The 20,456-nt window shown below is 42.6% G+C and overlaps 6 protein-coding genes across 6 annotated transcripts; 2 read left to right on the forward strand and 4 right to left on the reverse strand.

The window, feature by feature from the left end:
* Positions 1-1,025: 1,025 nt before the first annotated feature.
* On the reverse strand, positions 1,026-1,838 carry PHALS_14390 (nadh-cytochrome b5; the record flags this gene model as incomplete). The annotated part of the gene is made up of 2 exons (XM_024730196.1): positions 1,026-1,692; positions 1,768-1,838. The coding sequence occupies 2 exons, from the start codon at positions 1,836-1,838 to the stop codon at positions 1,026-1,028; spliced, it is 738 nt and encodes a 245-aa protein (XP_024580497.1).
* A 300-nt stretch (positions 1,839-2,138) lies between these two features.
* Positions 2,139-5,677, reverse strand: PHALS_14391 (uncharacterized protein; the record flags this gene model as incomplete). Its single annotated transcript, XM_024730197.1, has 16 exons — positions 2,139-2,288; positions 2,349-2,882; positions 2,951-3,175; positions 3,234-3,302; positions 3,366-3,431; positions 3,491-4,017; positions 4,078-4,174; positions 4,245-4,340; positions 4,402-4,473; positions 4,535-4,574; positions 4,626-4,699; positions 4,770-4,898; positions 4,963-5,021; positions 5,088-5,353; positions 5,407-5,538; positions 5,598-5,677. 16 exons carry the CDS (start codon positions 5,675-5,677, stop codon positions 2,139-2,141), a joined length of 2,616 nt encoding a protein of 871 aa, XP_024580498.1.
* Positions 5,678-6,604: 927 nt separating this feature from the next.
* Positions 6,605-7,354, reverse strand: PHALS_14392 (14-3-3-like protein; the record flags this gene model as incomplete). The annotated part of the gene is made up of 1 exon (XM_024730198.1): positions 6,605-7,354. The coding sequence occupies one exon, from the start codon at positions 7,352-7,354 to the stop codon at positions 6,605-6,607; it is 750 nt and encodes a 249-aa protein (XP_024580499.1).
* A 1,530-nt stretch (positions 7,355-8,884) lies between these two features.
* PHALS_14778 (uncharacterized protein) lies at positions 8,885-9,883 on the forward strand. Its single transcript, XM_024730199.2, has one exon. The coding sequence runs from the start codon at positions 9,515-9,517 to the stop codon at positions 9,860-9,862; it is 348 nt and encodes a 115-aa protein (XP_024580500.1). The 5' UTR covers positions 8,885-9,514; the 3' UTR covers positions 9,863-9,883.
* Positions 9,884-15,087: 5,204 nt separating this feature from the next.
* PHALS_14393 (Tubby C-terminal-like domain) lies at positions 15,088-15,792 on the forward strand (the record flags this gene model as incomplete). Its single annotated transcript, XM_024730200.1, has 1 exon — positions 15,088-15,792. The coding sequence occupies one exon, from the start codon at positions 15,088-15,090 to the stop codon at positions 15,790-15,792; it is 705 nt and encodes a 234-aa protein (XP_024580501.1).
* Positions 15,793-15,903: 111 nt separating this feature from the next.
* Positions 15,904-17,151, reverse strand: PHALS_14394 (uncharacterized protein; the record flags this gene model as incomplete). Its single annotated transcript, XM_024730201.1, has 1 exon — positions 15,904-17,151. The coding sequence occupies one exon, from the start codon at positions 17,149-17,151 to the stop codon at positions 15,904-15,906; it is 1,248 nt and encodes a 415-aa protein (XP_024580502.1).
* Positions 17,152-20,456: the final 3,305 nt, after the last annotated feature.

Genomic DNA, 20,456 nt, shown 5'->3' on the forward strand with positions numbered 1-20,456 from the left:
GTGCCTGCCATCTTCCGAACGGACTCAAACTGAGAGTCGTTCAAATGGGGAAAGTCACTCTCATGTAACCCCGTTATGTAATTGCGGTATTACGGGGGTGAACCTTCTGTTAGAATGGTTGATGTTGCTGCTGTCAGCAACACAGTTACCATTAAGGATACGGCGTAATTGACCGTTGACAATAATTATTGGCAATATTGCTTGGGGGCTGTTGTATCGGATCGAGCCTTGCAATATACGGCAAATCGCTGGCGAACTTTGTCCAATGTGCTTAGCATACCGCTGATAATCCACAGACAATCGATCAGACGGAATGTACAAGATCGGTGATGGGTATACATCAAAGCACTTGCGCGGAGAAATCGCGGTGCTGGGGTAAATTTCTCTCACTCATTGAGCTCGAGATCGTCAACGCGGCATATTCCTTTACAAGCTCTACCTCAGTAGAAATGGTTGTCTGGCCTTGGCTAGTTTTGACACCGCCACAATATGGGCAGGTGGGTCATTAATTAAGTTCACCTGCTAATTTCATTCCGGCTACACTTCGTAACAGAATCACGGGTTCTATCTCATTGTGATTGATCGTCGTGTACCTTGTGCGCAACGTTATGGTCGGGGATAGAATGCGCAAAAGCAGAAGCCAGTGATAGACTGAGCACACATGAACATGCGGTGGGAGAAAATTGCATCGAAAGGAGATAGTCTACCTGTCTGCATCCTAGAAGACTAAGGTGGAAACAGGCTACATCGGTCGTAGCAAAGAGGAAATTGTTCATTCACCATTTCCAGTTACAATAATTAATGCACCTCGAGCACAACGAATACCGCAATGTGTTCTGAAAAGTAATAAGCCTCTTTTAAACAGACGTTTTTTTTCTAAAAGGTTTGAAGCGAAATTGCATGGATGAAACGCACGTAGCAAAAACATCGAAGTATAACGTAATATAGTGCTGTATGCTAAACTTTTATAATCAATCAGCTAAAATTACTCACTGCCCACATTTTAAGGAATGGGTACTTGAGGCTTAGTACTTGTATACCTGGTTGCTAGAATAGCCCACTTCTTTTAGCAAACCCTTCAGCTCGCCCTGAGTTCGGTCGGGATTCTTGTTGCCGGAGATGGCATCCATCATTGGAGGGGGGCCGCATACACCAATCAGGTTTTCGTCCGATGGACTAGGAAGCAGCTCCTCAACCATTTTTTTGGTCACATAGCCCGTATAACCCTTCCAGTTGGCATCAGCATTGTTTACAACATAATGTACTTGAAACTGCGGGTACATGTACTGTAGCGCATCCAGTTCGTCGCGAAGAATAATATCTTTCTCAGTCCGATTGCAAAAGATAAGAACGACCTGTGTCTCATCGTCTGGATTACGGCAAACCTCCTTTATAACCTGAAGAGCAGGAGTAATACCAGAGCCACCACAAAGAAAACCGATGCTCTTATACATATTCGGCTTGTACTCAAACTTAAGAAACGGTCCCTTCATCGCTAGTTCATCCCCCACGCTCAGATTGACGATGTGCTTGCTCAGTTTGCCGTTCGGGTAACCTTTGACCACGAGTTCGAGCTCCCCTTTCTCGGCATTCGTATTAGTAGGTGTGTATGGGCGTACGACATTTTCACCATTTACGCTTGCCTTGGCCATCAGGCAGCCGGCGACGGTAATACCCATCGAATGCTCCTTGCTAGGCAAGGCAAAAACAAGGCGCTTGGTGTCATGAGTCACATCTTCCACTTTGGTCACTTTGAACGAACGAAACTCTTTAGGGTTTAGCGCTATCTTTGGTTCCTCAGCGTTGCGTGCTGCGGTCGAGATACTGGCAATGCCCATGGCAGAAAAGATTGCGGTTACCGAGGCGGCATTACTCAGGGGCTTGGAATACGTCAAGCGAAGTTTCGAGGAAAGCATTGTTTATATATTGTGCCAAAAGTTAAATGTTTATCTTGTTTTAAAGTTCATAAGGTACTTTGTGGCTGCAAAGAGCTCATTTCTTTCAATAGATAGTTAAAAAGAAAAAGCTTAAATGGCTGCCACCCCATAACTTACGACCACTCGCATGTAACAACTTTAACGCAGTGCGAATGTGTAATCGTGCTAGTAAATATGAAAAGAAATGACCTATATTCTCAGTCAGTCGAAGGAGAATGTGTCGGCAGCAGACCAGTCCACGGAGCGAACACCAAGTTGTGAGTGCCCGAGATTGCAATGACCCCACTTGGCTTGACGAGATCGGTGCGAAGCTTTCGTCGATGTGCGACGCTTACTGGTTCCTTTTCTTACCTGTATCGTTCCGTGTGTGTAAGCAAAGTTTTCTGAGTAAAGTCTTCATCGGTAACTTACCTTTTGCTTGGGTTGCTTCTTGGCGGCACCTTGACTTGCGATCGTAGATGTTGTCTTCACAGTATCCGTGAATTTTGCCGGGGTCGATACCGCAAAGTTGTCGTCACAGCCGACTGGAGACTCACGATGGTAGAGCGCTTCCATTTCGATGACATCCTGGTGAAGGCGTGTTACATCGCAACTTTTCTCAATTACAACAGGCAGCTCGGGAGGAATTATCATAGCGGCTGTCTTTCCTGTTTTTTGCGCTTGTGAGCGCCTTTTCAGTCGTGAATGACGGGCAACATTGCATCTACTCCGCTGCTTCTCATATGTAGTTACTCCAGGATCGTCCCTTTGACACAAACTGGCTGCTGCCGTTTCAGCGCTGAAGACATCTTTTCTCTCCTTGGTCTTCCCGTGTGACTCATCAACCAAAGTCAAACCAAGTGCGAGCTGACGTCGAGCAGATTTTGGAGCTTGTTCTGACTCTTCCTTTGCTTTTCGTTGTGTTGAATGTGACTGAGACGAAGGTTGTTCGGCTGATGAGGATTGCTGAACCATTGACAAAAATTTATGTATCAGTACTACAGCCAGGCAATTCCTATTGTAAGCAAACATACTTTGCAAACACCGGTTTCATTTCTAACGAGCCGGCACATTTTGGCCTCATTAGATTTATCATCAGACTCGAATAATTTCCTCGTCTCATTTTTTTCATCATGGTCGGTTGTATAATTGTCTTGGTGGGCTTGATTCGCTATCTTGCCTTGTGTACCAATTGAAGTGATCGTATTCCTCTCCCCCAATGTCTTCAATTTATCTATCTTGGCCTTGTAGTCTTTTTCCTGAGGCGAATCGAAAGTCAGTTTGACCGTAAGGATGATGATAAGCATTTAAGTATACCTTTTGCTTTGTCATTTTGCCAAATTTCTTGCGGGTTTCGGCCGCCAAAATTTTGTATTTCTCTTTTAGCTGAAAAATTGGCATGAGTCAGTCAAGAAGTCTCAAAATTGGCAGAAAAAGCTGTTGTCCTACCTTGGGTACCTCGCATGCAACTGCTGCATTTACCTCGTCTGTAGCCTTTTTTACCCAACTGATAATCTAGGCAAGAAAAACAACGGTTTAGAAAATCATGCTTTGCCTTCTTTGTGTATGCGTACCTCTTTGTCCAGCAACTGCCTCAGATTTTTGGCATCGTCGGCGACAAACCCATGTAAAAATTTCTCGCGGATGTCATCAATGCGGTTTTTCACGACAGTTTGAATACAATGAATTCTATCGTTCAGCATTGACATGGTTGTGTGCATTTGCTGAATTTCAGCCTCTAACGCCGCACAAGATTCACGCAGCTTCAGAGACTCCACTTCTTGTGAAGTGTTAAGTTGTTGAAGTTCCTCTTCACGACGCTGCGCACACTCTAGCGCTTCTTGCAAGCTTAGATTTTCAGCATTCAAAAGCTCTTGGATAGGTGCCAACTTTAGTACAGCATCTTGCTTTTCATTCATCTTTGCTTGCCATTCCTGTAAAATCCTGGTTCTCTGTAAAACCTTTTTATTTAAAGCTGACACTTTCTTATTACGAGTGACGATAGCACGCTCAGTAGTTTTGATGTGCTTCTCAGCATCTTTAATCTGTAAATCCAATGTAGTCATCGCCACATTGTGATTCTCTCTGAAGCTACTATACGCTAAGGGCAACACTTTTGTTAGCCAATCACATAGCAGTGCCTGATTATCCACAAGGTTACCAGCTTCGTGAGCACTATACACCCTGGTTGCTTCATTTTTCTCGAGTGTAAATTGGACGCACTGACGGTTCAGCCAAGTCAGCTGATCAATTTTTGCCTAGTCAAATGGTTCCAAAAATATATATGAATCTGGTGTAAGGATTGGATAATTTGATTGATTTGCATACCTTCATGCTTGATTGTGTTATTGCAAGCATACGCTTTTCTTGCTTTTGTCGCAGTCCCAGCTCCCGCTTAGACATCTTAACATTTGCTAGCTTTTCCTGAAACATGTGAGGAACACCTTTAGTATAACATACTATAAATCGAAGAGTCTTTGCCTACGCTGAGTTCATGCTGGCGAATTCGCAGATCATTTGCTAATTGGAATTCTTCTTTATCGACCAGGCATGTTGCCTTTTAAAATGTTTAAAATCATAATCTTGCAGATCAATTAAGAAATAGCTTAATTTCGTACTCCGTTTTCTTCAAGCAGCTTTTGAAACTCTTGCTGTATACTGCATGTGCTTGTCAGCAAATTGGGAGAAATAACTTGAAATGAAATGAACCTTCTCGCATCTTCGTTTGCAATCATAAGATGACGGTACTCTTCTTGGACCATGCACTCGTAATTATGCCATGCCTGTTTCACGTTTGGGTTAACAAGCCAATGAGACCCAACAACACGAAACTGAATGACTTGCCGTCTCCACATCCCCAAATTCAGCTTTTTTGGCTTTGAAAGTGAAATCGTACTCTTCTACTATCACATTTTGACAACGCATCTTCTCTCTGATCGCATTAAGGTAGTGTTCTTCGTTGTCAAGCTTGACTTGGTCACTCTAATATCATGGCTCACCAGTCACGCACGACACGGAAAAAAAAATTAAGTTGCAGCATTGTTACCGCGATATTCCACTGAGTCGACTTCATGTCTTCAAGCAAAAGGCCAAGCGTGCTTCGAGCTATAATAGCACAAAGAATCAGCAACATATAACAGTGAAATGATTAGTCTAACTCTGACACCATACCTTCGCATAGACGTTCCGCTCTTGCTTCCACATATCCCTTTTCTCGCGTCATGTGCTCTTCAAACTCCATACATTGCTGCTCTAGCCCAGCTCGCTTGTCTGCCAACCCGAACAAGACATCTTTCATCAAATAGCATTTTTCAGCAATAGCTGTAAGTTCATTGGCTCCGATAGCATCACAGAGAGCCGGTCTGTCATCTCTACAGTGCTCTTCTAGGAACGCCCGCAACGACGCCAGCTTATCTCGCCGCAAGTGACTTCTCTCTCTGACAAACAATTATTTCAGCATCGGTCAGGCGATCAAGATGAAACCACGTACTGCAGTTGGCCGTTTTTCATAAGCAAGTTTTCATGACATTTTTGCAAATCGTCGAGTATATTTTTGCGCTGAGATAATAGTTTATCTAGCTTGGCTGCCTTCATCTGCAAAATCTTCTCCTTTTTGACGACTCTGTAAACAATGATTCACTGATTCGATCGATGAACATCGTATTGGCAATTTTCACGCACAGACTCAGTGACATTGGGACAAGTTTCTTGGTATCTTGCGATGTCGGTGCATCTTTTATGACAAATGGTGTTTCCAGCATCGCTATTTTGTTTATACTTTCTTCTGGCTTGGAAAATGCGGAAATGGTAAGCGTGCGGACTTCAACTTGTCAAGTTCTGCAAATTTAAAAGAATTTGGGAAATCATAGCAAAAAAACATAATTTTTCTCCCTATTTAAATGTCAAGTGCCAGATGGAAGTGGGCTGCTCGAAGAGCATCGAGACACCTCGCAATGACAAAGCAAGTTGTACAGTCTTGACGACAAATTGCCTCTTAAGTATGGCCGCTCGTGTTGTGCATACTTTTCAGAGCACGCAGCACTATAGATTAACAGGTTTTTCTAATCGATGGCGCTTGGCATTACCCACAATCTTAATTCAAATTTCAAGGTTTCCTCGTCATTTTTGTCAGAAACCACTTCACTAAGAATATCTCTTATTACAGCAGCTGATTCCCAAACGGTGGCTATTTTACACAGCTAACGCAGCTTAAGCCGCTTCCTTGAAAGCCGCGGCATCACAAAGCTGCGAGGATGCTTTGAGCATAGGTATGTCAGTCAGAAACATTTTTTGATTGGCCGAAAATATTTTATGCGTGCCATTCACGCAAAAGATCTTTAGAATTCTCAAGTTTTTTGTCAGCTAATTCAGCGAATTCATTAAGGACAACTGGAACACGCCGAACACCTTTATATATTTTTCAGACGTTGAGACAAAGAAGCAAGGCGTTAGATTAACGTGAAATAGTTCTATCTAACATTTTTTAAGCACTAAATATCTGTGAGTGGTGTCAAAAGGTCAAGTTGACGGACACGTCGATCGTTGAATTGCAAAGGGAGGAGGCCAACAAATGCAGCTGCGGCCTCTCATTCCCCTGCAATCTCAGACGTAGACACAACGGAGACTTTCTGCTAAAATACTACTAACAGCTAAGATAGGATGCCTAAAACTTACGAGCCGCACGGCAATTATTCTACATCTTGCACATTCATGTCACCCTGATTCGCATCTGCGTTATCAGGTTCTTGGTCCGAAGTCCACAGTGTCAAATTGTCACGCAATAGCTGCATAATCAATGTGCTGTCCTTGTAGCTTTCCTCAGAAAGTGTATCCAACTCAGCAATCGCATCGTCGAAAGCTTGCTTGGCCAAGTTACAAGCACGATCTGGCGAGTTTAAGATCTCATAGTAGAACACGGAGAAATTAAGAGCCAGACCCAAACGAATGGGGTGGGTTGGGGGGAGCTCGGCCATTGCAATGGTCGAAGCTTGCTTGTAACTCTCAAGGGCTTTGTCTGAAGACTCCTTACGCTCGTCGTCAACCTGGAATTCAGCCAAGTAGCGATGATAGTCGCCCTTCATCTTGTAGTAAAAGACCTTGCCCTCTTCGCTCGATGAGTTGGGGATGAGGTTGTTCTCAATAATGGTCAAGATGTCGTTACAGATATCCACAAGCTCACCCTCAATCTTCTGACGGTACGCCTTAATGTGTTCGCTGCGCTCCGAATCACCTTTGTTCTCAATAGATGAGATGACGCGCCACGACGCACGACGTGAACCAATTACATTCTTGTACGCGACGGACAGCAAATTGCGCTCCTCTACAGTAAGCTCGACGTTGTGGTTATTAGCGACGGCCTTCATGTGGTCAACCATCTCATCATAACGCTCGGCCTGCTCGGCTAACTTTGCGAGGAATACAAGAGAGTCACGGTCCATTTTAAAAGAAAGAAAGAAAGTGAGAGAACACGCTTGAGCTGAAGCTTGGAAATCCGATTCTGGCGGAGCAAAGAGGTGGGCGGGAGCCTAGCAGGGTATCGAAGGGGTGAAATCACGTCAAAATATAATAAGGTTATATTAAATTTATAGTGATGGTCGTCGTGACCTCGTCCGTGAGATTTGACAGAAATCGCCCATCGCACTTAAGCAGGCTTTACTTTTCAACCAATCGCAACTTTTCGTATAGTTGCAGACTGCAATCCCACACTATGCGTTGTGCAACACGGGCACGCAACAAAGCAGCGACGGGGTCGTACCCCAACCAGATATAACGGCTAGCCGACGGCTAGAGGCACAGGTGCATGCATGCATGACGTGTAGGCTGCGGGATGGATACTTATAGCACTGTCTAAACTATCAGTGAAACTGATCCCAAAATATTATCCAATGCTAGATCACAATTAATCTTTCGCACCACGAGTTCCTCCTATTTTAAACTATTCTATATGTCAGACTGTTGGTCGTTATTAAGCTCTAGACCGTTTAACATTTGTAGGGTCGTTGTGGAATACAACCTTGAAGACAAAACCCTTGCAAAACCAATAGTTAATTCTAGAAGATGAGTACGCTGCGACAAAAGCGAGAGGCACATAAATCACATCAAGTAAAGTTAGTTGACCTTTAATTACTAAACAGGATGACAAAAAGTTTTCTTGTTCGTTGTAAATGTTAGAGATAGCCAGATTGTAAGAAGAAAGGCTTCCCCTATTTCTGTAACGGTCATTCTTACAGGCGTGGTTCAGCCCTCGATAGATTCATAATTTACTGGCAAAAAAAGAAAAAATTATGAGTTATAAATTTCGAAGCGCAAAACAAAATAACGATTAATGGTAAATTTTGAGCTGGATCAATATATAGCACGGACATACTCTTCGGTCGTTAATGCATAATGAGATTATAAATCTCGATTATTAAATAGCATGACCTTAAAATCTTGTATGATTAATACAATGCATTTCGAATGTGCATACCCTTTGAAGGGTCTCCGACAAATCGAAGGCTTTTCGACGTGGCAGCTTTTCACTGACTTGATAATTCGACTAAGGCAAGCACGAAGTAAATCGCGTCGCTACGACGTTGTTTAGGCTTTTTAAAGCATTCTGTCTATTCGTACTTTAGAAGACGGATGACACGATCTGCACGAAACATGTACTGCAAATTAGATTTTTTAGTAAGTAGATAAGCGGTCTTCGCAATTCTGCCCGTAAAGTTGTTTAGAGGCCTTACGTTTGCACGAAAGGCGTCAATGCAATGAAAGTTACTCTTGTTTGCCTTTCTCAAACGATCAAGTCAGTAAACGATGCCACATCGAGAGACGCTCTACTGGTCCGGTCAGCGTTTAAACTGCAATTGTTTATGATTCCAGGCAGCTTTGCTGCCATATAGGTTATGAGCCGATAATACAATCGAGAAGACTGAATGATTGCTCTTGCTACCCTGCAGTGTAATGAGGCTTGAAACCAATCAATCTTTTCATATCAAAATTAAGAAAACGTTCGAAGAGGTCATCACGTAAATAAATTGCGGTCAAAGCTCCTTTTTCTGAAGACGAAATGGCTTTCACTCGATCAGTTCGCCATATACGAACAGCGACCGCGTACGCTTTTGTGAGTAATGCGCTATCCTCAACACAAAGATGATGCTCTATATTGCGGCAGAGGCCATAAACTTTCTTATTGGCAATATCTGATCTGCATACACGGATAGGGCTTGAAGCTATTCTACTGCAATCTAAATGAAACCCCATGATACTCTTAATGCATCGTTGTGTCTTTTGCTTTGTTAAATTGAAAGCGGATGAATCGTTTCGCCGAAATGTACGCTATGATATTTACATCAGTTGGAGAGCAAGACTTTCAAGTGGTCCCTGATCCAACAATATTTTCTACACACTTGCGAAATTGTCGATTTAGCTCACTGCCGTTTTGTGCAATCGTGACAGAGCAGAAACAACAAACGATGATGGACTTGATCCCCGTCATTTGTTATGAAACACGACATTATTTACATCCTCGACGACATGACTCGTAAAATGTTGTATAATCAAATGAAGATGTTGATTTCACAATTCAACGGTGGCGCCAGCTCTTTCGTTTTAGAATGAGAACAGGTAGCCGGGACAAAACTTGTCTGTTCTACAAGTTTCCCAAAAACAAGGAATCCACGGTGTGTATAGATATTTCGTTGCAATTGCGACAGCTGCTCACCAATTTTCTTTATGAGGAGGTACACAGCTTTTCCATGGCTATCGTAAGGAGCATGGAGAGCATCCATACTACAGTGGAAAGAAGTCACTATACGCTGGTCACACACAAGTCCCCCAGTAGCAAAGCCTCTTTTGCTCTCTTCCTTTTCTCTTCTTTTTTTCTTGACATACCTAGAAAAAAGCGGAAGAAATGCAAGGGCACAGCGAATGCTAATTTCTTGTTAAACCCAGCAAGCGATTAAAAGCTCAATAATAGAGTTGAGGGTATAACATTTTAATTTTTGATTCTGAACGAGGCGTATCTGCTCACAAATAGCATTTCCTACGGTCACCTCACGGTTGATTTCTGAATGCAATACACTCAAGATATAAGTTTAAGTTCCGTGGGGGTTAAATTGTCAGCTAGCACTTGCCTCCAACGCACATTCTTGCAATTGCATTCGCCAGTCTCAGGGTCGCACAAAGACTTTTGGTATCGCTTACAGGCATCACAGCTTCTTACTGACTTGCTTTATGTACCTTTTATATCCTAAGTATGCTTACAAATGACACGGGTATTTAATATGGTAGAGTTATCGTCGTTAAGGTCCCTTTAGATTAGAGATACAAGTAATCGCTGCAGAGATGCATAGTCTCTGGGAGCGAGCACCTATACAAAGAAATCTAAGACATTCTATACATACGGCAATCGTCACCAATTTTGAAATACGGTCAGCCAACATGACGGCAAAACTGCTCTCAGCTTTCGGACATTGATCACCAATTGTCGATTTCTTTGACAGGTATCTTAAAAGTAAACGTTAAGCCCGTTTCCGCGGTTCAACTCAGAACAACTTTCAGCTGAGAAGTATATAAATCAGGATAGCCATCTTTACTGAGGTGCTGCACAAGACTGTTCATTCTGACGCGCAGCCTTCTAGCAAATAAATGCTTCCTAGATGTTTTTCAGTCTAAAATTGAACTGAATTCTTGGTCACATTAACCTCTCGTATCCACAACACGAGACTAACTCCGTCTTAGTCCTCTTAGCACAATAGTAGACTCTGTGAAAGCTGCTAGAGTTTTTATTGCCTTCTGCTTTAGCGTGCCTCATCACCGCCCTGCTGCCGTAGCACTTTGCTAAGAGGAATCTAAGCTAAGGTCACCAACCTTACGTTCAATACTAGGACCAGTACGAGTGTAGCAGATCGCAATCCGCTACCTCCAAGAATACCCAAAATTGTAGCCCAAGGTAAATGTACTCTTGCGTTCAAAATTAAGACTGTATTTATTTGCGGCAGAGCCGCCTATATCTAAAACATTTGATATTCTAATTAAATAGTAAAACTTAATTAATATGCATGACTACTGGCAGTCCCGCCACGTATGGCTTCTTGTTACGGTGTAGCCACATCATTGTGTGATAACACCAACTTGTGTAAATTACACCTATGTACGGTCACACCATCTTGTAAAACCCACCCTTTCATTCAAGGGTACGTGTGACACCGTTACATGTGCGACGCCAAGATTCTCTCAAGTAATGAGTTTTAGCCTTACTTTTATTTTAAAGTGGTGTTTTATGATTCATTTAACCCCAATTTACGTAATCCACCTTCTATAATAATGAGACATGCGTAAGTACAGTGTGAGGCTAGTAGCCCACACTATTACTGATAAGACTTCACCATGGTTCTTTGTCGTGGAGCTTCTAAGCGTCCCATTGACCCCGAGGGACGATAGCAAAATGTGTACACCATGATACGGAACGTACCCTTCCTACCACAATGAAACTCTTACTGGTTCACAATTATTGTGTCTTATTACTAGTTTTTGCGTAGTGTAATTTTACGATATATCATCGAGTCGGAAGTTCGTCTCCACTTCAGACCAGCTATCATGGCATTTCTTAACATTGTGGTCCTCTTCCCAAACTGCTCTTTCAGCGCTTGTAAAAGCAAACCAATCAGAAAGGCGCGATCCCTGCGGCTTTGTTTTAACAAGTGTTTTTTGTTATGGTAGAGCTGCTTTCTGATCTCCGAAACTCGAACAGCATTTGCACTCTTACTGAAATTTATGCGGCCAGACTGCTCCACGTGTACGGGAACCTAAAAAAACTGAGGTGATTTTCAAGCTTCGCTGTCCGTACCCATTCCCTTCAATTGGTTATTACAACGCAATGTTTATTTATCAAAAATCAAGAAACATTATATGCCTCTGCTATTTGTCGTCCTCGAAGAGGGCGCTTTGCGCGGCCCCTGATTTCTTCTGGCCGAGAGGTGCGAAGGGTTGGGCTTCCGTGCAAGGTCGAAAGTCGTCTTCCTCGCTGGGAAACGTCTAGTTTCAGTAGGCCGCTCTGTGCGTTTTGAAAAGAACTATGATATATCGCGCGTCGTAGAGGTAGAGACCGGTGGGGCTTTGCCCGAGAGGGAGCAAATGTTGTGAAAAGTGGCAAGGCTTACAACCAAAAGTTGTTGGTTTTCAGGAACGATATTTACGAATCCGCGAAAAACTTCGGTGATTCATGAGCGTTGCACAATTTATACGCGAATTTAAGATTACGGATACGAAACTGTACATATTGCAGTATATTATATCTAGGGTTTTTATCCTCCTTCTAAAGTTGATATGCTTTGACAGCGCTCCACGCTATCTTGTGCCGAATCAGAGTTTGTGACACGATCTCATCCTGCTGATACACTGTGAGTCATGAAGCGAAAATTGTGCTAAGGAATCTGGGTTAAGCTCGGCAGTAAATCGCTGAGTCGGAAACAGCAATCATTTATTGCGATCTTCCAAGTGTATAATGAAAAAATCGCGGCTTACAGCGGTCACCAGCTATTTTTTCTGTCTCTGCAGTATGAAGTTACTGTGTGTCACGGTCTTTATTGTTTGCTTCCTCATAGATGAGCTGGATTGGCTTAGTGCCATGGTCTCCGGGGCAATCCTCTGTAGAAACAGGCGATCGTGGGTTCGAAAAGAAGGTTCAGACAACGAGAATTGAAAAATGATCTGTTTTTGTCGCGCTTTGATGGTATTGCTCCGTCCACAATACCATGCGACACACCCATCGTGCGAAGCAGTAAAGTCTCATGGTTGCTGGGCAAAAGGTACAATTTCTCACACAGACTGACCAGGAAGACCCAGAATTTGCAAGTCTCTCTACATAAAGAGTCATCTCGCCCTGAAACGTGGAAGGACAATAAAATCATCTTTCATACTAGTCAGTAGGGAAGGAGGAGATGACCTTATTATCCACCTTAAATGATTCGATAATGAGGACACTTTGGATTGAGAAGTAAGGTGACTAGACCCAAAAATCCTCTTGGTTTTTTATTCTTCGTGGTAACGGGAATCCCGCCTTGGGTCATACCTTGGATCATTTGTGCGTCTTGCGATCAACCTCGGTTTGGACTCCTCAAAAGTTAATAGCTCTTACCAAGGGAATAATGTGATGTCATGGTCGCTTTATACCGTGTGTAGCACGAGTAGTGACTGATGAGAAAGAATAAAGCTCTTCACTCAGCGCCGCCTTTCCGCGTCAGAAAGACTCACGATATATGGAAATATTTGAGCGCTCATTGCAAGCTTCACGCAGCCATCTTTCCAGCACAAAGATTAAGGCAAAATGTAGAACATACTGCAGAAGAGAACGATTGGTTGTGGTATTTTGGTGCTCCAGACCTCACTAATGAATATTCTTGACTGTCTATGAAAGTCACTGAAATTTCTCTGGCATAATTGAGTACTCTAAGTAAACAGTGTTTGATAAAAATTGTTATCTTTTAGCAATACTTGGAAAACGACGCTTGACCTTGTCAAGATGAAATAATTACGGACTGATATTTGCAAATCAACACGTACCAACAGCCACTATCCCGCCAAGACTGGAGTCCCTTCGTAGCGGTGAAAGGAGGTCGAAGGGTAAATTAAAAATTCAAATGAAGAAAGTAGAGCATATTTTAAGTTGAAGAACCACTGCTCCGCAAAAGTGCTATATTGGAGAATCTTCACCACGCGCTCGGTCTGATCGATTTATGGAGGTCTTTTGTGGACAACACCGGCCTAACGCAAAAAACCTCTGCCAGATTTCAATTTGTGAAATGTAGATCTCGGTCCTATGAAATTGCCACAGCAAGTGGTGTTAGCAAAAAGTCTACAGAAAACATCTTCACTATATCCTAACCGGCAACGGTAGCCCTGACAGAAGCACATGGGCCGTTTTGTTCGGACGGTATACGAAGACCACAATGTAGGAATTACCGTACGCATGTGGAGGACCAAAACTGCGTCCGTCTAATGGACTATCATGCAGTGTCTGCAATTTATAATACAACATTGTGATTCCGCTACATTGGGCAGTTTACGGCCGCAGTAAGAAAGGGGTCGAGCTTTAGTTGCAATATTCTAAAGAGAGGACAATCATACCCTGTACATTCCATGGGCAAATCAAATTTGTTCCACCACCCCACTCTTTCGAGCCAAAAATTGCGAAGCACTCTACTGGAGACAAATCAATGTCTTGGCACCCCTTGAACCTGAGATACCTTTCTCTTTGAAGCAGAAACATGGTTTTAAGTGTCTTGAAGCGCTTTGAATCAATCAGGCAAATTGCGACACTCAAGAGTGCATCCAACAAGTGCCTTATATCTGTTTTATAAAGCCGTAAATGAGTTGCACGGCGTGCTGTCTTCATCCAGCGCGTAAATTGAGATAAATTACAGTGGCATTTTGCCAGTAACTGCAAACAGATGTGAAGTCATCATAGGTGTACACATTTGTCTAAGAGTGCTCTATGACTGAGCAGAAGACCTGCACATACAGATTTATAGAATTACACCGCGGCGCAGCGGGTGACTTCCAATGATCTATTCAATATAATTCACCCGGAGCGGCTGTCTTGAAGTCGCGGGGACTAGAACTTGTAGACGAGCAGATTCGACTGGCTAAACCAGGTCAAATTTTGAAACGAGTTGAGCACATCGTGAGCTCAATGTAATCTCCTCACAAAGAATCGAGTCTTATATAGATATGGTCGTCGATTTGACGACAAAACTATCAGTTTCAATCACTTCACACACAAGAAATATTGTATGCTCACTCTAGGAGCAGATCCAGATTTTTTCAAGTAGAAAGGTACTTCGTTGCTCATCTTAACTTCAATTTTGTAACCTTTCAATAAATACCAAATATCTCTCTGATCACATTATTAAAAGTAAACCCTATGCATAGCGTGACCACCTCTCCCACAGATCTCTTCTTCATCTAGGTAAGATGTCATGATGTGATGTGTACATGCACCATAATACAAGCTGTCAATGCTAAAGTCGAATTTGTACATCCGTGTAACCTACAAACACGACGTCACCTCCGTTTTGTAACGTTTATGTGAAACAGTAAACAATCCTTTGAGATATTTGAATCTGTAATGCTAATTCAGTATGACGTCCATCTATCTAATTGTCAGAAGTAAGTCGTTACTCTAAGCATGGGAATCGCCTTCTCGATGAAGAAATTCTTAGCTACTCCATTAAAAGCACAATGGAGATTTCCATTTGTTGTCAACCCTCGATTTTGTCGTCGTCGTGTTACAACTCTTGTCCTTACGAATAGTTTTTGGTCTCATGCGATTGAAATTCACGGCTATGGAGTTTGTGAAGCAAATTCTGATCGAATTCTCTTCCGTGTGGTGCCTACAGTCGATGGTATAGTGTCAGATGGATGTACAAAATGGCTCGTAGACGAATACGGCATTGCTGTGGCTCATTTAAGACCTAGAGACCATTCAAGTGCTGCGTTATACGACGTTTGTTTGGGCAAACGATTGTCACTTCAAACAAAAGTTTTGACAACTCTTGTGATTAAATTTGTTGCTGGAAGAGGAGACCCTTTAATTGCTGAAGTAGTGGACCAAGTTACAGGATGTAAAAGTCGAATTGGATGTCATGGTATTTGGAGACAACGAGCAGCTGTGTTGTATTTAGAAAAAGGATGTGGTGGGCGTCGTGAAGCAATTGCAAAAGTCTATCGACCAACGACCAATCGGCTTTCCAAATTTTTAGATCCATTCTATCACGTGGAGATTGCGATTGGTGTTGATGTAGCGTTGGTTTTGCTTATTTGTGCAGCTATGGACGATGCAAGTATGCACAAGTCTAAGGTTCATAGATATCCGTTACTAGGCACACATTAGAATGCTATCCGCGAAACGACACCAAAGTAGAAAAGTCCTTTTAGAATTTCGTATTCACGTCAATAAATATTTCTACCTTTCTGTGAGAGTTGAGCTTATAGTTCATGAAGATTAGAGATCACCTAGGATGGTCATGGCTAAGTCGTCATGGTCAAGATTGGTCCACTTTGTGCAATGGGAAAATGGGGGTAAGGAACTATCCATAGTATCCAAGCTCAACTTTTCCTCCTGATCACAACAGTTTGCTTCAAGTTCTTCCATTGCTTCAAACAAAGCAATTAATAATGGACTCGTTTCGTTCGCACGTTGGAGACATCGACCACAAAAGGCAAGTTTAGAACGTGTAACTTTGGAGCGAAATGGAAGTGCAAAGCGCATGTGACGATATTCTGTACAACTTGCACATACACGTTCATCACAAGCGCTACACTGGCGTTCAGCACGATGAGGCCATCGACCAAACGATCGAAAGCACTCAGCACAACATCCACCACCTTTAAGATTTGCTAACGTCGGATGACTTGAGTTTAAAAGCCACGCAAGTTTCTTGTGCTCTGCACAGCGTACGAGTCGATGAAGACTATGCATCTTGGCTACTGCTCCTCCAATCAACACCCCATCGCGTGATGTTGATCCCAACATGAACACTTCAATGACATCTGCTGCTAATTGACGATATACATAGCAGTACGAAATCACAGCATGTTGATTCCTACTGCCATTGACTTCCGGTATCTCAACTGATTGCAGCAATTCATATCCAAATCGCTCTCCATTGCTAAAAACTGTAATGCCTGTCGACTCAATATACACAGTCTCAATAGTACGAGAAGTAAAGATTTGTCCAGATGCTACTTTCGCTCCACTGCGTAAGCCACGCCATCGTAAAGTACATGAAGATAACGGATTTTCATAACTTGGATATTCCAATGGCTTAGCCAATAGTCTCTCATCTACAAGATGATCACCTAAGTAAGATGCTCGTAAACGAGTAGCATCTTCAGTTAAAGTCTGAATGCCAAACATAACAGATTCCAAATCTCCTTGAAATGTACCAATCAATAATGTAGCTGGAAGTAACCGAGTTCTTTCGTCGACAAAGTCTTGATCTGCTAATCGTGAACCAAGTTTACGTTTACTACCAAGTCTCCAACGAGCTTGACTTTCCTTATACATTGCAAGATCTCGTACATGTGCACTTCGTTTCCAACGAGAAGAGTCAAGAGAAGATGGGTGACGTGAACATCCAGTATAATGTCTTGACATATGTACAGCTTCTTGAATATACGAGTCACTCATGCTAATTAATGCTGCTGCTTCTTCATGCAATAGAGTCTTCGATGATGAATCCGGATTCATGGTTCAAGGAACGTAACCAATCGTACAAATTACTGAGGTCTGCGTCCAAGAATGCAAATAGATGAATAAAAGCATCTTGACATGTGGTGCTCATTGCTATCGTAACTTACGTGAAACTGAGCATGTGATGACCCAATTACTGCATTGTTGTAGTGCAAAGCCGATGAAAATAGCACAACTGTACATTGTAACCCACTTCGTACCCACCCATCTACCCCATCTGGTGACGTTGGTCACTGATTCCATGGCCACTTTTGTACGAACCTTCTGACAAAAAGATAGTACAAATACAGGACATCTACGACAACAATATGATATACAAAGAGCCTCATATATTGAGATCGTATTGATCTGTCGAATACCGAAGTCGTCCGCGTCTCATGCATAGAATAAACCATTAGATCCCTTGGACACTTTGGTTATCGAATGGTTACTTCTTCTCGTTAATAACATAACGTTAAACGTAAACCTACATCTGGATTTTTTCAATTATTGTATTGATCCCGTTAATTTGATACAACACATTGTAACCTTTTTGCGGCTTGCGGTACAGATCGTGTGCTTTAAATGACAAATTTTAAATTTTCTGCGCTTTAACTGATACAAACTTTTGGACTGGTTTTGACAACAATTACCTCCCACGACCTTAACTTTCGGTATTGAGTTTTGTACCCAATATACACATAGTGGGGTAAACTCCGTATTGATCAAGGGCGAGAATCTGATTTGACTTCGATAACACTGGATCCGTTTGGACATTTATGTGAGTTATGTGCTGTCTATCCACACTTCGTTACATCGATAATGTAATAATACGGGACAGCGAGAGTAATTTATAAGGTTTGATATGAATGATAATACGTAGAAAATAGTTTATAAAATTTAGCTCTTCGCCTCATTTTTGAGTACAATACTTTATGCTCGGTCCAAACTGTTAATGTCTTAACGCGGACTCTACGAGTCGAAAATTGACTTTCAAGGCTGTATTTCACGGTAACATCGTTGCACTTGATAGCACAAGTCTTCAATTCGACGAGAGACTGTAGGGTGGAAAGAGAAATGTACATCTATCTTATCCCTGATAAACATGACGCACTCACTACGCTTCCATCGTAGCTGGACGGGAATGTAAAGCTTGGAAGCAGTTACTGCACGTCTGAACGCATTTTTGCCTAGCTAGGAGAATGGGTTAACTGGATACCAAAAGTCGAAGTACATCGATGGAGCGAAGCTGCTTCCGTTAAGTATTTAGACTTTGAGAAAAATTCCAAGCAAATTCCAAGATAGATTGAAATAGCTATAAACTCGGCCCTGATTCTATAAAAGCAGCAGCACATCGTGCTCGCATTCTCCAAATGAGCGATAATGGGCACTAATATGGCAACTACTCTAACGACAGTTGTCTCGAGGCTTACTGATTGGGCATGTCCTGTTATTTTGAGTACTTATCCTAACACAATACGATTACTATAATTACAGTATGGTACGACTGCACAAAAAATTGTTGTAGATGTAATTACTCATAAGATTGGAATTATCGGCATATATGAAGATGAAGGAACTTCAAAGAGGAGAGGTCTACTAAACCCGTGGTCTGCTGGCCACATATTAGAAAGAAAGACAATTTTATGATGAGAGATAGCATATGTAGTTGGCATTTATCCGAGAAGCGCTGACTCTAGATATATGTACGTTGAAGTAGCAGAACAAGCTTAAAGTGTCACTTATTTGAAAGACGCTCTGTTCGCTTCTTATATGCGCACACAAACCCATCCTCTGCGCGTTTGTTATTGCTAACTCGAGAGTCAAATATCTCTCTGTGTAAAGCGCACGGCAACTCTGTTGCACTCAATAGCACTCGTGGTCAATCCCACGACGAAGTGCATGAATTGTCAAAACGCCTGTCTTCAGGCAAGAAGACCAACTTTTCAAGCTCTATCTATCTTGGGTTTCGATGGGAGCAGAAGTTGGCAGCGAACGTACCGAAAGCGGTCCTGCATGTTCTCGTCACCTTTGGAATGCGCTGGTTAGGCTCGGTCAGGAGAGCCTCAACCGGGCGTCGGTGGGATGCGCCGTGAGACCGCTGATGTTGAGCGCTCAGGCATTTGATGGTCGAGATGAAGGGAATATCTCCCATCAATGAGAAAAGATAAGATGCCACGGATTCAGTCTAGCTCCAGACGAAGCCACAGTGATAGCGCACATGTTATACTACGGTATAAAGCATCCCGACGTGAGACGGCTCAAAGCGACGAATGTTGCGAGCGTTCGAAACATTTGAACAGGTGTATATGGTGCGTTTGAGACTCTAGTCTACCCGTCAAAGGAGGCGAAATTGTAGAACTATATCCAGAAAGTTAAGATTCTAATAGCCGCAATGATGTCTGACTCTCTCCCTAAGGCAGTACTGGTTAACATTGTCATGGAACGGGGGCGGATCGCCCCTAGACCTTCCGCGTCAACCCTATTATTTCGAGGTTTGTCGCATTCAATACGGGCCCAACTCATGTCAAGTTGGGGCGCTCAGATCGGAGGATGAACGAGCATGCTATAGGTGATAAATCTCAGCCATACTGAGAAAGAAGAGAGAGGTCGCTTAGCTGCTTTGCAACTCCGCGGTTTCCGTCAATGCATTACTTGAGATATTGCAAAGCATCTCTGGCTGGCGTGCTCCGTACGCCCCCGGCTTTGAGATGTGAAGGGTCGGCATCACGCAAGGTCTGATGACAAGCTTTTCACCGGAAAGTGTCAAAGCGTGGCAAGACATCCTGCGCCTATTGAAACGTGCGGCATCTTTTCATCTCGCATTGGTCTCGTTTAATGCGATGCAATTCTTAAGCCAGATACTCTTCTTAAGTTTTGATTGAATACACCGTGCTAATAAATTCGAAGCGCGCCTATCGAAAACATTAGATAGTTACTAGAGGCATTGCAAATTTCGCGTAGAATATAATTTTTGTGTATCTGATACTTGTCGATGGTTTCGTTGAGCCTTCAAGTAAATTATAAAGATTCTATCAAGGGGAACGTGTAGCGGGGATGCCGTAACTTTGCGCTTGAGAAAGCTCACCGACCAATCGTTCTTTACAAGAACCAATACGACTGTAGCGGATCGCAATCCGCTACCTCAAGAGTAGTTAGTACCTTAACGAAGGCTAACAGACTCTTTGCTTTACATTCAAAACTGATTTTTTTATTTATTTTTATCTGCGGCAAAGCCGCCTGATTTTATATGTTTAGATTTTTTCAAATATATATAGTAAAATCTAAATACATGCATAACTACTGGCTACCTAGCCACATAC

Source organism: Plasmopara halstedii (assembly GCF_900000015.1).
Source record: "Plasmopara halstedii genome assembly, contig: Scaffold_816, whole genome shotgun sequence".
Lineage (NCBI taxonomy): Eukaryota > Oomycota > Peronosporomycetes > Peronosporales > Peronosporaceae > Plasmopara > Plasmopara halstedii.

Excerpts from the sequence above, each read along its gene's own strand:
- PHALS_14778 (XM_024730199.2), top strand. The coding sequence starts at position 9,515 with ATGAGAACAGGTAGCCGGGACAAAACTTGTCTGTTCTACAAGTTTCCC.